Raw genomic sequence first — 15,954 nt, forward strand, 5'->3', positions numbered from 1 at the left:
GCCTCCCATAGTGTCTGGGAAGGGCCTCCCTGTAGGGGCTGTGGGGAGCAGTTGGTCTCATGCCCTTCACATGCCCTTCACATGCCGTCTTTTACACCATACTTTTCAGCCTGCTTTGCATTTATTCATTTAGAGATGAAGTGTGGATACAGATGTCAGGCACCAGCGGCAAAGCACCGAGGCTAAGTCGGTGTTTGCTCCAGAGCATACACTCCCCACGGAAGCTTGCTGCATCTTTCTCATTAAGTAGCAGTGTAGAGCAAGTGTCTTCTTGGTGATGAATTATCATACTTCTAAGTGGATTCACTGAAATATTTTATTCTCTATTAAAATTTTATTTTTAAAATCATATATATATATGGATGTCTATGGGGTGGGGGTGTGCATGACTGTAGGCACCCAAGGAGACTGGAAAAAGGCATTGGATCCCGTGGAGCTGAAATTACAGGCATTTGTGAGCCACTTGATGTAGGTGCTAGGAACTAAACCCAGGTTCTCTGGAAGAGCTATAACTGCTCTTAACTGCTGAGCCAGTTTGCTCTTTAATAAGCCCGGAAACATTTTATTATTCTTTACATGACCCATTGAATGATACATCTCCGAGACACAGTCCTCACTTTGGTTTTGTTTTGAGACATGGTCTTGCTTGTAATCTTAGCTGTCCTGGTCTAAAACTCCTTATGTAGCCCAGGCTGGCCACAAACTTGCAGCAGTACTGTATCTGCCACCAAAATGCTAAGGAACCCTTTCATGTGAAGGGTTTTCTGCCACTGCTTGCTCAGGGGCGACCTGTGGGTGGCACTTGCTTTCCTCGGTAATGGAGGTAAGATGAGTCTCAGTTGCTATGACTACAGATGTGTGGTCGGTGACGTGGAGTCAGCACTCCTGTGATCAACTGTTTTCTCAAACCTGAGTGTGCTCAACTTCATTTCTCGTGTTTTTCTCTGCTGCCCTTTCCTTGCCTTGGCCGGTTTGTCCTCTCCCTTACCTTGTGTGTACTACACACTGCCACTGAGCCGCACCCCCAAACACCCTCTCTTCTAATTACCTCATCCCGCGTTGGTTCATTCCCAGGAGACAAAGAAGCTTATCATAGGAGACAGGGTTCCTCTGTGTAGCCCTGGCTGTCCTGGAACTCACTCTGTAGACCAGGCTGGCCTCGAACTCAGAAATCCGCCTGCCTCTGCCTCCCAAGTGCTGGGTTAAAAGGTTCAGACTCTAGAACAAAACACCTGAGGTGCATATTTTACATCCAAAGCAGACCAGGCCTCCAGGTTCTCCCAGCATCCCTCAGTGCCTGCCTGGCACACCTAACCCTGAACTTTCCAGCCCAGGGGCTGGGCTGCCCTTCCCCCAGAGACTCTTCTATATATAATCCAGACATTTTGATTTCTTCTCTCTTCTCCCTTTCTCCTTTCTCTCTCTGCCCCCTCCCCTCTGTCTCCCTCCCCAAGATGACTTCCCTGGCCTGCTTCCTTGGGGCCAGTGAATTTGCCCACCCAAGTGCAGCTTCCCAATAAACCTGCCTTTATATTAATCTGTTTGAACTGGCTCATTTTCACTGGTGGAGAAATAACTTATCAAACACCATCCAACACTTAAACGTCTTTATAATTTAGGCTGCTAGGCCTGCTAGAATGTCAGCTCTACAGAGGCTGGGTCCTAGCTTTGTTCAGATAGATCCCAAGAGCCTAAAGCTGTCCTAGGGAAGGAGACTGAAGTGGGGGTCATTCCAAGCAGGCATCAGCTATAGGCACCGAGTAAATACTTGATGAATGAGTAAAATATGACCTCAAAATCATATTTTCCAATCTTAAAAAAGGGGAAAAATCAACCGTCTGAAATGTGGTTTGGGATAAAAGTGTGAAATCACCAAATTGATCAAATTACTTCTTTAAAAATCTGGCCCATTGGCTTAGAATACCAATGTCTACACTGTCCTTCAAAGCCAATGGTGGGAATTCTATGTGCTTGAAGGAGTCCTAGTTACTGTAGTTCCTGCCAAGCATTTTATAGTAAATGAAGCAGCAGCTGCTGCTCTCTCTGAGTTACTATTCCCCACTTGGGCAATCACCAGGCTGATGTGCAACAACTAAGTTGGAAGTGCTGCAGTTCCTGCAGTAAGTGGCCAAAGCTGTTTCTTTTCTCATTTCTTTCTTTCACTCAGTGCTCTTAAAATAACAATTCCTCACCACACTGACAAGCCCACGGCCAAATGGAATAGTATGAGGTGGCCAGCAAATTCCCAAAGAGAGTTCTCTAGCAGACTGTGGGAAGAATATCTGTGAGCCCAGGCCCAACTTTTGAAAGGTTTCTTTTGTGTCTCACATTGCAGAGAATTGCCTTCTGAGCCTACCCCATCCCACACGTATGCAGTATGTGTGTGAGTACACGACACACACACAACACACAAACACGTTGGGGTAATCTACCCCACACGTATCCTATCGACTGGCTATGAAGGAGTGTCCCTGTATTCTCAATTGCTCATTGCTGTGCAGACAACACCAGGTTTTTGTTGTTTCCTCACCTGCCCCAAAAGAAGATTCTCTGAGAGAATCCTGTTAAAAAGTAAGCTGCCTGCTGGGAAGCTCACAGTTGCCCTTAGACTGGCCGAAGGCAGGGCGAGGGAAGAGATGGTCAAGTGTAGCCCTGCTGCTGATTGGTTCACAGTGACTAAGCTGTGATACCTCTCCCACCATACTAATAGGGTTTTTTTGTATGCTGGCTGCTGATGCTGGGGGAAGGGGGAAGGGGGCAGAAGGATTTAGCAGAACTGGAGCAGGGCAGGGAGGTAGAGTGGAGAGAGCCACAGCCACATGGAGAGAGAGAGAGACAGTGGCGGGGGGGGGGGGGGGGGTTGAGTCTAGATGGGTAGCTGAGCCTCCTTGTCTTTATTATTAAACCCCAAGCGGGACCCACAGGAGCCCTCAACTCTCTCTGAAGACAGGATTTCTTTGTGTAACATCCCTGGCTGTCCTGGAACTTGCTCTGTTGACCAGGTTGGCCTTGAACTCACAGAGATCCATCTGTCTCTGCCTCCTGAGGGCTGGGATTAAAGAAGTGTACCACCACACCCACACCTGGCAGAACAACTCATTTCTAATTTGCATTTACAAAGTGCCTCCTGTATGCATGCTATATACTAATATGCATGAAGCTACACACAGGGGAATAACATGAACTAACTTAGAAGGCAACTTGAAGAGAAGAGGTATCGGTCGCCTGGGCTTTTGGTCTAGTTTTTCTATCACCAAATAGGATGTTGAAGGAAAATTCCAACTAATTAAATATACTTTACTTAGCAGATCTTGGGTCCTGGGAAGAATGGAACAAATAAAATATAGCCCTTATCCAGTGTGATAAAGGGACATGAAGAGGTCTGGAGAGATGGCTCAACAGTTAAGAGCACTAGCTGCTTTTCCAGAGGACTTGGGTTCAATTCCCAGCACCCACAGGATGGCTTACAATCATTTGTAATTCCAGTTCCAGGAGACCCAGTGGTCTCTTCTGGCCTCTATGGATACCAGGCATACATGTAGGCAAAACACTCATACACATATAACTGAAAGTTTTTATTGATGTGGGTATTTTGTTTGAGATGGTTTTTCCATGTAGCCCTGGCTGTCCTGGAATTACATCCTGACCACAGTTTCCCCTCCCTCTTCTCCTCCACTCCCTCCTCTCCCACCTCCTTTCCCCCCTAGATCCTCCTCCTTCTTCCTTCCAAAAAAACAAAAAAAAACAAAAAACCAAGCCAGTGTCCCAGGGATATCAATGGGGCACAGCATAACAAGTTACAAGACTAGGCACAAACCCTCATATCAAGGCTAGACAAGGCAACACAGTAGGAGGAAAAGTAATTCCAGCTAGGCAGGAGGAGGGTCACAAGCTGTAGACCACCCTGGGCAATTTAGACTCTGTTTCAAAGTAAGACGTTAAGGATTGTCAGGTGTGTAGCTCACACTTTTATGTCCCAGCACTCTCAGGTAAGTAGGTAGGTAGGTAGGTATATAGATAATAGATAGATAGATAGATAGATAGATAGATAGATAGATAGATAGATAGGCAAAGAAGGCCCAGGCACAAGATGTCTCAGCAGGTAAAGGTACTTGCTTGCTGCCAGCCTGGCAACCTGAACTTGAACCTTGGAGCCCACACATGGAAGATGAGAACCCTGACTCCCCAACATGTCTTCTGGCTGCTTCCATACAAGTGCCATGGTGAGCATTCCACTTAATAAATAGTAACATTTTAAAAAAGACTAAAAACATAAAGAAGGCTTGGAATGTCGTTTAGTGACAGAGCCCTTTCCTATCTTTAAACCCCAACACCACCAAAAAACCCCAAAACCAAACAATGACAAAAGGACCCCCCACTAAGTACAACTATATAATTCAACCAAAACCATACATCAGTGGCAACAGAGATGGCTCAGCAGTTGTTGCTCTTACAGAGGACCAAGGTTTGGTTTCCACATAGCAGTTCACAATTCCCTGCAACTCCAATGAGAAGGGACCAACACCCTCTTCTGACCTCTCCAGGCACCAGAGATGCAGGTGATGCACGTGTATATGCATTCAAGCAAAAACATTTATACACAAATAATGACAAGTATATCTCCAAAATTTTTAAATATTAAATTGTTTAAAACCACCATACACCACACTTGAAGGGAACATTCAGCTGTTTTCTGGGAGCTAAACATAATCTTCTAGGGAAGATTTTAAATAATACTATTCTTGTTAAAATTTTCTTTTAAAAGTTTGTTTTTATTAACATATTTATATTACCAGTCATATGTAGTGTCTCACAGCTATAATCTCAGGACTGCAATGGTGGAGGCAGGAGGACATCAAGTTTGAGGCCAGGCTGAGCTACATGGTGAGACCTTGTCTCAGAAAACAAAGAACTGGTATGCTCAGCTGTAGTTTTTGCTTAGCATAGGCAAGGCTTTGAATTTGTTAGTGCTGAAAATAAATTACTTCATAAAGTTTGATTTTTTTCCTTTAACATGAATTAATAGTTTTTAAATTCCTCACTTCAAATATTTGATGTTAGATATAAACCACATAAATAGAAGCTCTTTGTGATAAATGTAAAAAATGATAGAACTTTTATGAAAAATAAAAATGGAAATCTATCATTTTTAAGTGTAAAGAGTCCAAAGACCAAAAGGTTTGAGAATCATTGCCCTAAAGGAATAATTTAAAGGGAATATAAACTAAAGTAGTTTTTCAACGACTTTATCCTCAAAAGAAGAGAAATCCCTCTAGCTTGCTAGTTCCCTAAACATCCACTGGTTTAAACATGAACACTTAATACGGATGGTATGAACCCACAAGATGACTGTTACAAAGCCTAATAACAATAAATAAATATGTGTAATTCAAAAAATAATAAATGAAATGGGTGATGTGCCTGTGTAGTCCCAGCACTGGAGAAGAGGAAGGAGGGTTAGTTCAAGGATAGCCTCAGCCTCAGACTGAGTTCAAGGCTAGACAAGATGCGTAGCAAGATCCTCTCTTATCAGATCAGTAAGCACAAAGCCAGTTCTGATCAAAGCCACCATAGCTCAGTGACAGATTCTGCTTGCCCAGAACTTCAAGGTCCTGGATTTGATTCTCTAGCAAGCCAAAAATGAAATAAAAAACAAAACAAAAAAGCATGTTGTGGGGTCCCACGAGATGCCTTAGTGGGTCAGGGCGTTGCTGGCAAGCCTGGTGACCTGCATTTGACCCCTGGGTGGAAAGAGAGCACGGAGTTCATCAGCAGTCCTCTGGCCTCTACACATGCTAGGATTAAAGGCGTGCGCCACCACCACTGCTTCAAACTGTTTATTGGCCATAAATTATCATTACCACATGTTAACCTTCCAGGCAGGCTAGAAAAATCTTTTATTTTATTTTATTTTGTGCATGGATGTTTTGCCTGTATGTATGTCTGTGTATCATATGCATGCCTGGTGCTCTTGGAGGCCAGAAAAAGGAATCAGATGCTCCGAACAGGGGCTACAAATGGTTTTAAGCCGCCATGTGGGTGCTGGGAACCAAACCCAGGTCCTTTGGAAGAATAGCCAGTGCTCTTAACCATTGCACTATCTCAAGAAAAAAAAAAATCTTAGATACCCTTCAGAGCACAGAATGATGAGGCCAAACAAAAGTCACCTAGCAGAGAAGAAAGCTCTGACATTGTCGAGGCAAACAATAGCCAGTGAAACAGTATGTGCCTAAGCCTACCCAACACAACTATTCACAGATGTGGGTCCCAGGATGGGGACGAGGGGTGGGAGGATTTTCCAGGGTAGCATTCCCACACCCCATCTAGCTAAGCTCTCTAGTACCCTGTACAGCTGTAGGAGAGTGGCTCCCCCAAGACACTTGTATCCCCTCTACTTACAGAGCTCCATTGACAAAGCAACCTCTACACAGACACAATAGCTCCCTCCATGGGAAGCAAGCACCACACTCATGAAATCTCCCAGCTCAGGCCAAAGCAAACATCTTGCTGGTCTTGCCATTGTGAGCAAAGCAGAGAGTCACTGGAGGCATCAGCCAACCTTCCCTCAGGACGGGCGTATGGCCATGGCTTCTCGGCAGTCTCACCAGCTGGCCTTCCTTACCAGGAAGATGCCAAAAGTGTGGAGGGGAGTGATCCTATGAAGATCCCAGCCACTGTGACCAGCTTGCTACTCTAGCTGTCGTCTGAGCCAGGTGTCATGTTATCACACTGGGAATGGAGGGGATTTCCCACAGAGGCCCTGACACATGGTGAGGGACACTCCAGTGTTCCCAGTTCAGGTTCACATCCGTGTAGATAAAGTAGATATTGGGATTCTAGTCATTGGGCCCTCAGACTCAGCAGCAAGACCATTATTCTAAGTGATTAGGGTTCTGGAGGCCACTATTGTCCTGGCAGGCTTTCACACTGTTGATGATGATAACGAGCCAGTCTTGAGTCCAGTCCCTGGAAATGGAGGCCAGCATAATTGTCACCAAAATTTCCACAAAGAAGATATTCTCCCAGAGGGCCTCAATCAATGCAGCCAGCAAACCCCAGCCTAACATGACTCCCCCAACCACCACAAAAATGTTGGAGAGATGTCCTTCTAGCCCCAGAGCCAGAGGCTAATGGCCAGGAACAGGGTCCCCAGGATCCAGAATATAATGTTGAAACCAAACAGGAGGCATTTCCCACAGCAGTGGACCTCAGGTTCCTGGAAGTACTGGAGACTGTTTAATATGATGAACAGTCACTGACCAAGGAACTGGAGCAGGAGCAGGGACCAAGCCTAGCTCTGTGTAGGGCACCATGGGTTAGAGATACCCTGCCCCAGGCCTAACTGACCCTGGGTCCTTTTCTTTTCTTTCTTTTTTTCTAATTCCTTTCCCCCCCCCCAAATTTATTTATTTATTTTATGTATTCACCATTGCTGTCTTCAGACACACCAGAAGAGGCCATCAGACCCTATTACTGAGCCATCTCTCCAGCCCCCTAGTTCCTTTTCTTCTGGCTAAAGTCTGGGGGGAATTCCAAGCCTTAGCTTTCTCACCAAGTGCTCTTACTCCCAGTACTGTATAGCTCTGGCTGGCCTGGAACTTTCTGTATAGACCAAGCTGGCGCCACAGAGCTGTCTGTTTCTGTCTACCAAGTGCTAAGATTAAAGGCATTCGTGAACATATGCCTTTATTCTCAATACAGAAACCAGACTGTCTTCTAACTGGTAAATACTAAAGCAACTCAAGATTAAGAGAACTGGAAAAGGGGCTGGAGAGATAGCTCAGTGGTTAGAGCACTGGCTCCTCTTCCAGAGGACCCAGGGTCAATTCTCAGCACCCATATTGTAGCTCACATAGGGTTTACCTTAGACCTGAGTTAATTCTTCTCCTCCTCTGTAACTCCAGTCCCAAGAGATCAGACATTCTCACACAGATATATATGCAGAGAGGAAAAAAAGCTAAAATTTAAAAACAAAGGAAAGAAGGAAGGAAGAAAACTGGAGAAAAAAAGGAGAGGGGAGAGCTTTCAAAAGATTAAGAAATTAGTTGGGTGGGAGTGTTGCATGCCTTTAATCTCAGCACTTGGAGCTACAGGCAGGCAAATCTCTGAGTTCAAGGCCAACCTTGTCTGCAGAGTGAGTTCCAGAACAGCCAGGGTTACATGGAGAGAATGTCTGGGCTATTTACTGCAGTTTAACTAACTACCCCAAAATTTAGTGCTTAGAACAGCAATTGTTTGGGGCTGGAGAGATGGCTCAGTGGTTAAGAGCACTGACTGCTCTTCCAGAGGTCCTGAGTTCAAATCCCAGCAACCACATGGTAGCTCACAATCACCCATAGTGGAGATCTGACGCCCTCTTCTGGTGTGTCTGAAGACAGCTACAGTGTATTCACATACATAAAATAAATAAATAAATCTTAAAAAAAAAACCAGCAACTATTTTATTCTTTCTCTCACAATTTTAAGATTTGTCTAAATTCAGGATTTTAGGGTAGCTTGGATATTTGGGGTATTTCAGGCAATCGCTGCTTTTTATGTGGTCTCCTTCCTTTGTTTCCAGAGACTTCTTGTCTTAGAAACTTCCATGATCTTTCAAAACCCTGTTGGTTATAGACATAGTAAAGTTGATAGAGTACTTGTCTAGTGTGCTCCAGGCGCTGGGTGTGATACCCAGCGCTACATAAGCCAGCTATGGTGGTATACACCTGTAATCCCACCAGTCAATCAAGAGGTGGATAAAGGAGGACCAGGGGCTCAAGGCCAGCCTTAGGTATAAAGTTTGAGGACAGCCTGGGCCTTGTGAGACCCTATCTCAAAGAGATGATAGTAACAACAACAACAACAACAACAGACAAAACTTGTCATATTATGTTCATCTGCTCAATAATTTCTGATCAAATAAGCAATCATTCAAAATAGCTTGAGTCAAGGCCAAGGCTCAATCGAAGGTCCAGGCCCAGGCCTAGGCTCAGGCTGTGAAATTCCAGTTTAGACTCATGCTCCCTTAAAGTTGTCACCGTTGTGGCGTCCCCACTCCTACTTTTGAGACAGATCTCCTTATTTAGCTCAGGATTTACAGTCCTCCCCCCTCAGCCTTCAAGATCACAGTCACTCAATACCATGCCCAACCACACTAAAAGCTTTTATATGCCAATCTGAAGACAGGACTGTAGGCCCTGGGCTGCAGACACCATGGGCTTGTTTCCTCCTGTGCTATCTGAGTTAAGAAGCTATTAAAAAGGAGTGCTTCTGTCTCTGTTTTCTTATGTTATGTTCATTATACATTCCACAGAAAAACTTATGTTCCTCGCTATAGCCTACAAGCCGGTGGGGTCTGAATTCTCTGGCCTCCTCCATCTGGCTCCCTCAGGTAGCCTTTACTCACCCACTTCCCCTCTCACTTTATTTCTGCTGCAGTGCCCTTCCTACCCTTTATTGAACTCTGGGGGTCTCTTTTGGGATTTGTTTGTTTGTTGCTGTTTGGTTTTTTTGAGACAGGGTTTCTCTGTGTAGCCCTGGCTGTCCTGGAAATCACTCTGTAGACCAGGCTGGCCTCGAACTCACAGACATAGGCCTGCCTCTGCCTCCCAAGTGTTGGGATTAAAGGCGTTCACCACCACCGGCAGGATCTTTGCACTTGCCGTCTAGTCAGCTTGCAAGGCTCTTTCCCAAGGCTCAACCCAACTCACTCTCTTCAAACCATTAAGTGCTATTTGTAAGGCCCCCGAAGCTGGACCTCAGCTTAAGTCCCGGGATGAGTTGGCCTGCACCCCAATAACTCAACAGCTCTTCTCTACCGGGTGTCCTTGGTAAAATTACAATCATCGCATCTCTGGTTGTAAGGTATAGAGAACAAAAAGCTTCTTTCTAGCTGTATTTTTAGAGAACAGGAAAAACAAGCTTGGGGGAATGTTTTAGGGGCTTTACCTCCCAGGGAGAAACGCTCTAAGTTGGGATCTCACACTATCAGAAATGAATTTATTGTTTGAATGGCTAAAGTTTGCTGACACAAAGGCCACATCAGGCATCTTGCACATTAGAAGCCTAGCCAACCGCTGGTCTGCAAGGGAATTTAGTAGGTGTTTTGTTTTGCTTTGTTTTTTTTTTAATTCCTGAATCTTCTAGGAGTGTTGGTGCAGGTCTTTAATCCCAGTCCTCCAGAGGCAGAGGCAGGGGAAATTGCAGCTGGTGGGTCTCTGTGAGTTCGAGGCTAGCCTGGTTTACAGAGTGAGTTCCAGGACAGCCAGGGCTACACAGAGAAACCCTGTCTCGAAAAAAAAAAATCACAAAACAAAACAAAAAGTACTGACAAGCCAAATTTACAGCACCGTGAGGTTGGGATTTAGAATGGCAACTCCCAAACGGAAGAGATTGAAGGGGACATTCAACGAGCACTAGGCAGCAATACAGAAACTCCACGCCACTTGGTCTCCAGCACGCTCCGCAAGAGCATCCTTGCCTTCTGCCATCTATTACTCGGCACTCGTTCCTCCTTCCTGAGTCGGCGCGTCGTATCGAACCGCTCGGCCACCGCGCGCCTGCGCCCTTGGCTTGTCAGCCAGAGGCGGCGTGGGGAGCGCTGGGAGAGGCTGCGGCGTGCGGAGAGCTGAGGTAAAGCCGGGGCTAGTGCGGTGCCAGGCGGGGCACGAGCTGGCTGAGCAGGGAGAGCGGCGCGCGGGTGCTGGAAAGCCCGGTTCCTGTGAGGGAGGCCAGCTCGCCGAGCAGGACCCGAGTAGGCAGACAGGGACTGCGCTCCTGAAACCGCCAGAGCGAGTCCCTGCCGGCCCCGGCCGTAGAGCCATGCGTCCCGACTGGGGGACTGGAGAGTCCAAGCCAGCCACCTTGTGCAACAGATGGAAAAACTGAGTTTCGGAGAGGGACAGTTCTGCCCGAAGTCACACCGAGTGAGCACTAGACTCCCTTGGTGCCTTGCTGACATGGTTTCCACATTATTTATTCGCCCCACATTTATTTGGGCTCAAGGCAGGGACTAAATGGGATACAGTAAGGCCCTTTTAGGCAGCGCGCAAAGGTTTGGCAAACCAATTACAATGCAGTAGCCGATCTTACCATTTAGGACTGGAGACGGCAACTGTGCGGAAGGCAAGACTGAGACTCTGTAAACGCCTCCTGTAAAACTTGGAGGCTGGTGAGACTCATCCTCATCCTTGGTATCGGGAGTCACGACGGTAAAGTTGAAACTTTTGAGTCTAGCCTTATGATTGGTTAGGTTCATAAGTATTCTTGTTTCTTAGGTTGCGTCCTCTTTTTTTTCTCCTTAACCCAGAGATTGAGAACAGGAAATTTAGGTTCTAGCCACCTGGGTTCCAAATGTCTTCTTGTACACATTTGAGCTTAACACTAATGTGGGGTTGCTGTGAGGTTCCCAGATGCTCATTCCACATAGAGTATCTGGCATCTGACTGGGTGTATCCTGACAACACATAGTCCCCAACTTCAAGGAACTCACTCTTAATAGGCATTTAAATGGATGCCTGCAGTGAAGCCTATAAAGGTTGACACAGTCTGTACAGAGTATAGTAGAAGCAGCCAGTGAAAGAAGTCCCATCATTGGTGTGCAAAAAGTTAGTTGTAGCTTCATGCTATGCAAGATGATTTCTGAGCAGAGTCTTTTTAAAGAGTTTTGCTACTTGGTTACTTGTCCCAGGAGAAAACCAGCCTAAAGCAGGAGTAGTCATAGACCTGCAGTTCCAGCTGCTAAGGTGGTAAGTCTGGGAATCCCTTGAGCCCAGGAGGTTAATACACACTTTATAACTAGGTATTGGCACTAGATTCACAAGCATCAATATGATGACCTCTAGAAGTGGTTCTAGAGTCTGGAACCACCAGGTTGCATGTACTGATCTGTAGTGGGAGTCACATCTAGGAAAGGCCATCACACTAGCTATCACAGCGTAGTAATACCTGTCCACTTAAAAAGGACCTATAGGGGACTGGAGAGATGCCTCAGTGATTAAAAGCAGCGTATATTCTTCCAAAGGACCTAGGTTCAGTTCTTGGCACCTACATGATAGCTCAGAACCATCTATAACTCCACTTACAGGGGATCTGACTCCATATGTGCACTCAACACACACATAAAATTAAAAAAAAAAGTATTTGTTACAAAAGAAGACCCAGAGTTATAGCACAGTATAGTTCAGTTGGTATAGTGTGTTTTCCATGATCCAGCATCTGTCCAATAATATGAAACATGTATATAGTGCGTGTGATAGGATGAACGTTACTTTGCATGTCTTATATAGAAATACTTTTTTATTCTTGTGTAGGGGATCCAGCCTAAGGCCTCATAAATACTAGACAAGTGAGCCCTCATTTAATCCCAACAGCTTCGTGAATGTGAGGATGTGTATATTCCTAAATACATAACTACAACTGCTCTGTCAGAATCACGTTGATTATGTGTATTTCTCCAGGACTGGTCATTCGGTATTGGATAATCAATTGATGTTCACTATTTCACTTGCTCTCAGAATTTCTTAGTTGCCTGTAGTTTTTTGCTTAGGGTTGAGGCCTTGTAAGCTTTCCCTCCCAGACATTAACATGTCAGTTGGTGTTATCCTTGTTCAGGTCTTGTTTAGGGAGCCATGTTGGTGACACTTTATGGCTGTATAGTCTCTGGCATATCTAGGAGACACAGACCATATCTAGCAAACCTCCTGTCCCTCTGTCTCTTTTATGATCACGGAGCCTTGGCTGCAGGACTTTCTCACAGGTATTAGTTGGGACCAGGCTCCACAGCTCTTTGTTTTGATCAGTTGTGGTCTTCTGTGATGATCTGAATCTTTTGTAAAGGACCGTTTCCTTTATGAAGGGTGAGAACTACAATTCTCCAGCCAGACCCTAAAGAAGCTTGTGTTTTTGAGACAGGGTCTCACGTGTAGTTTTGGCTGTGCTGGAATTAACTCTGTTGAGCAGACTGGCCTTGAACTCATGGAGATGTGCCTGCCTCAGCCTCCCAAGTGCTGGGATTAATTATGCCACCACCACTGGCACTTGGATTTGTCTGTTCTTAACTATAAACAACTCAAGGGCAAGGACCAGATGTTTTAAATTTATATTTCTCTGCTTTTACTAAAATCAGAGCTAAAACTGTTGGCTAGAGAAGGCGAGAACATGTACTCATGTAAATAGAGACAAATAGTTCTGTGTATCATTTGATTTAAGCCACTCTTTCTCTTCCTGTGCTTGCAGCTTTATAAAAATGGAGTTTCAAGCGGTAGTTATGGCCGTTGGTGGGGGATCTCGGATGACAGACTTGACTTCCAGCATTCCCAAGCCTCTGCTTCCAGTTGGAAACAAACCTTTAATTTGGTACCCGCTGAACCTGCTTGAGCGTGTTGGATTTGAAGGTGAGCCATAGCTGTGATAGGATGCATTCATAAACCTTTAGTGTGTTTGATCCCAATAATTTGTCAGCATTATGAGAGAGAGGGTGGACATAGCAGGCTAGGGCTTAAAGCTTGCTAGAGACTAGATGTTGGTCCATGGCCACCCACCTGAGAGCACAGCCTCCCCAAGAGGAACTTTTATCCCATGCTGCAGCCCAGGCAGGTGCCGGGCTGTAGGGAAGCTCCAAGACCACTCTGGGGGTGAAAATTTGCAGTCTGAGATGTGGGAAGGTGGAGCTGGTTCCCGGGTCACTGGGTTCTCTGACTCTTGGACATCCAAGTGCCACTGGGAGTCAGGGGTCTGTGGGCTGGGGACAGTGTCTAGCCCAGGGTCAGGCATAAGGGGAGCTCTGGCTTGTCCTTAGCTTCTCAGAAGCAGGCTTTGTGGCGTTGCGGCTGGGAGCACAGAGAAACCTTCTACAGGAGAAGTGGCTCTGTAGTCGAATGCCTTCTCCATGATCCCCACAGCGGGTCTTGATGAAAGAGACAGTCCATGGTTCTCAACAGTTTATTGGTTGTTCGTGGTGGAAAATGGTGTACTGTACCCACGTCTCAGGGTGGACCTGAGATTAAATACCTTTTGTAGGAGGAATGTCTGGGAAGGGAAGCTTATTGGCTAAGCCCTCTGGGCCTCTAGGTACCTCATTAGCATGGGGAACACTGTTTTGAGCCTGTGTGACAAGTTTTTTTTTTTTTTTTTTTTTTTTTTTGGTTTTTCGAGACAGGGTTTCTCTGTGTAGCCCTGGCTGTCCTGGAACTCACTCTGTAGACCAGGCTGGCCTCGAACTCAGAAATCCGCCTGCCTCTGCCTCCCGAGTGCTGGGATTAAAGGCGTGCGCCACCACCGCCCAGCTGTGACAAGTTTCTTTTCTGTGAGGAGCATGGCTTGTGTTCAGGCCAGGAGCCTGGCAGGGAGCGGGGAGTCACCTAAGCCTCAGGTGTGTGCCCAGAGTCTCCGGCCTCAACGCGCTGTACTTTACCAAACTTCCTGGCGTGGTTTCACATTCTACAACTGGACTCTTACGTTTGTGGCCTAGCAATACCCTTTTGTTATCTGGGGGAAACATGAGACCATAGCGCCAAACACTGCTGTTAAAGGATGGGTTCTCCACAGTGATCCAAGATGGGTCTTCTAAGGGTATCAGAAAGGTGAGATTGGGAATCTAAATGCCTGGTTGTCAGCCTGAGAATCTATGATGTGCTGGGTAATGTTTTAAGCATGAGAGCAACAGACTGAGAAGACAGCTCAGGCACTGACTTCTAGAACCTTCCTTCAAGTCTTGTAGGAAGGGGTTTTGTCTACTTTTCACTTGGGTCACATTAGATAGATGATGGTGCCATTAAATGGGAAAAGAAATATGAGTCAGGAACAGGTGTGAACCAAGATAATGAGCTCAACTTTGGCCATACTGAGTTTGAGGTATCACTAACTAGAGTGAATCAGAAGGCAGAAAATCGGGGTGCGGATTCTAGGGCCCAGACTGCCGCAAGAGGGCTCATCCAACTGTGAGAGGGTTTCTTAGTTTTATTTTATTTTATGAGAATGAATGTTTTGCCTGCATTTATGAATATGCACCAAGTGCATGCCTGGTGCCCACAGAGGTCAGAAGAGGGTCTCAGATCCCTTAGAGTTGAAATTACAGGTGGTTGTGAGCTGCCATGCTGGTAATTGAACCCCAGTCTTCTGTAAGAGAAACAAGTGTTCTAAACCACTAAGCCATCTCTCCAGCTCCTAAGTCCTTAAAAGAAAAAACAATCTTTCTTTTTCCATATAAAAACTTTATTGATTTGTCACATAGGTGTGTCTGGGGGTAATGTAGGCATGGGTAATGTAGGCATGGGTAATGTAGGCATGGGTAATGTAGGCATGGGTAATGTAGGCATGGGTATGCATGTGAAGGTCAGAGAACAACAACCTTTGAGAATTGCTGCTTTCCTTATATCATGTGGGTCCTTTGTTTTGTTTTGTGGGTTTTTTGTTTTTTTTTTTTTCCTCAAGACAGGGTTTCTCTGTGTAGCCCTGGCTGTCCTGGAACTCACTCTGTAGACCAGGCTGCTCTCAAACTCAGAACTCTGCCTGCCTCTGCCTCCCGAGTGCTGGAATTAAAGGCGTGCACCACCATTGCTGGGCTGTGTGAGTCCTTTTTAAGTAGCTTATTTTTGACCAGTGGTGGTGTAAACTTGTAATCTTACCTACTCAGGAGGCTGAGGTAGGAGGATCATGCGTTCAGTGCCAGCCTGGAAAACCAAAAGGGTCTTTATTTCTAGAAGAATAGTAAGGTGTCTTCCTTTCCCTCAGTAACTTTATGGATTTGTAGTCCGTAACTCTCCACTTCTTACTGTTGACTTTAGTTCATATTCAGCAGTAGCGTTTTGTTGTATATGTAATACCTACTATGCATATAATTCTTTCTTACTGAGGCTCACTCAGAATGTGTGGGGTGCTCCCTAAACGTAGAATTTTTATTAGTTACTTTTTTGAAAAAAATTTGTGTATAAGAATATTTCTCAGCTGGGCGTGGTGGCACACGCCTTTAATCCC

At 45.6% G+C, this 15,954-nt stretch overlaps 1 protein-coding gene across 2 annotated transcripts in view; it reads left to right on the forward strand.

The window, feature by feature from the left end:
• Window positions 1-10,542: 10,542 nt before the first annotated feature.
• Eif2b3 (eukaryotic translation initiation factor 2B subunit gamma) overlaps window positions 10,543-15,954 on the forward strand; it is a 70,524-nt gene continuing 65,112 nt past the window's right edge. Inside the window, exons 1-2 of one of the 2 annotated variants that reach the window (XM_021160234.2) lie at window positions 10,543-10,611; window positions 13,216-13,373. In XM_021160234.2, the coding sequence (XP_021015893.1) occupies window positions 13,226-13,373 (148 nt within the window). In that variant the 5' untranslated portion in view covers window positions 10,543-10,611; window positions 13,216-13,225. Of the gene's footprint in view, window positions 10,612-10,666; window positions 10,905-13,215; window positions 13,374-15,954 lie in introns of those variants that run through there. The other variant, XM_029476762.1, reaches the window with a different exon arrangement.

The sequence above is a fragment of the Mus caroli genome, chromosome 4, assembly GCF_900094665.2.
Source record: "Mus caroli chromosome 4, CAROLI_EIJ_v1.1, whole genome shotgun sequence".
Taxonomy (NCBI): domain Eukaryota; kingdom Metazoa; phylum Chordata; class Mammalia; order Rodentia; family Muridae; genus Mus; species Mus caroli.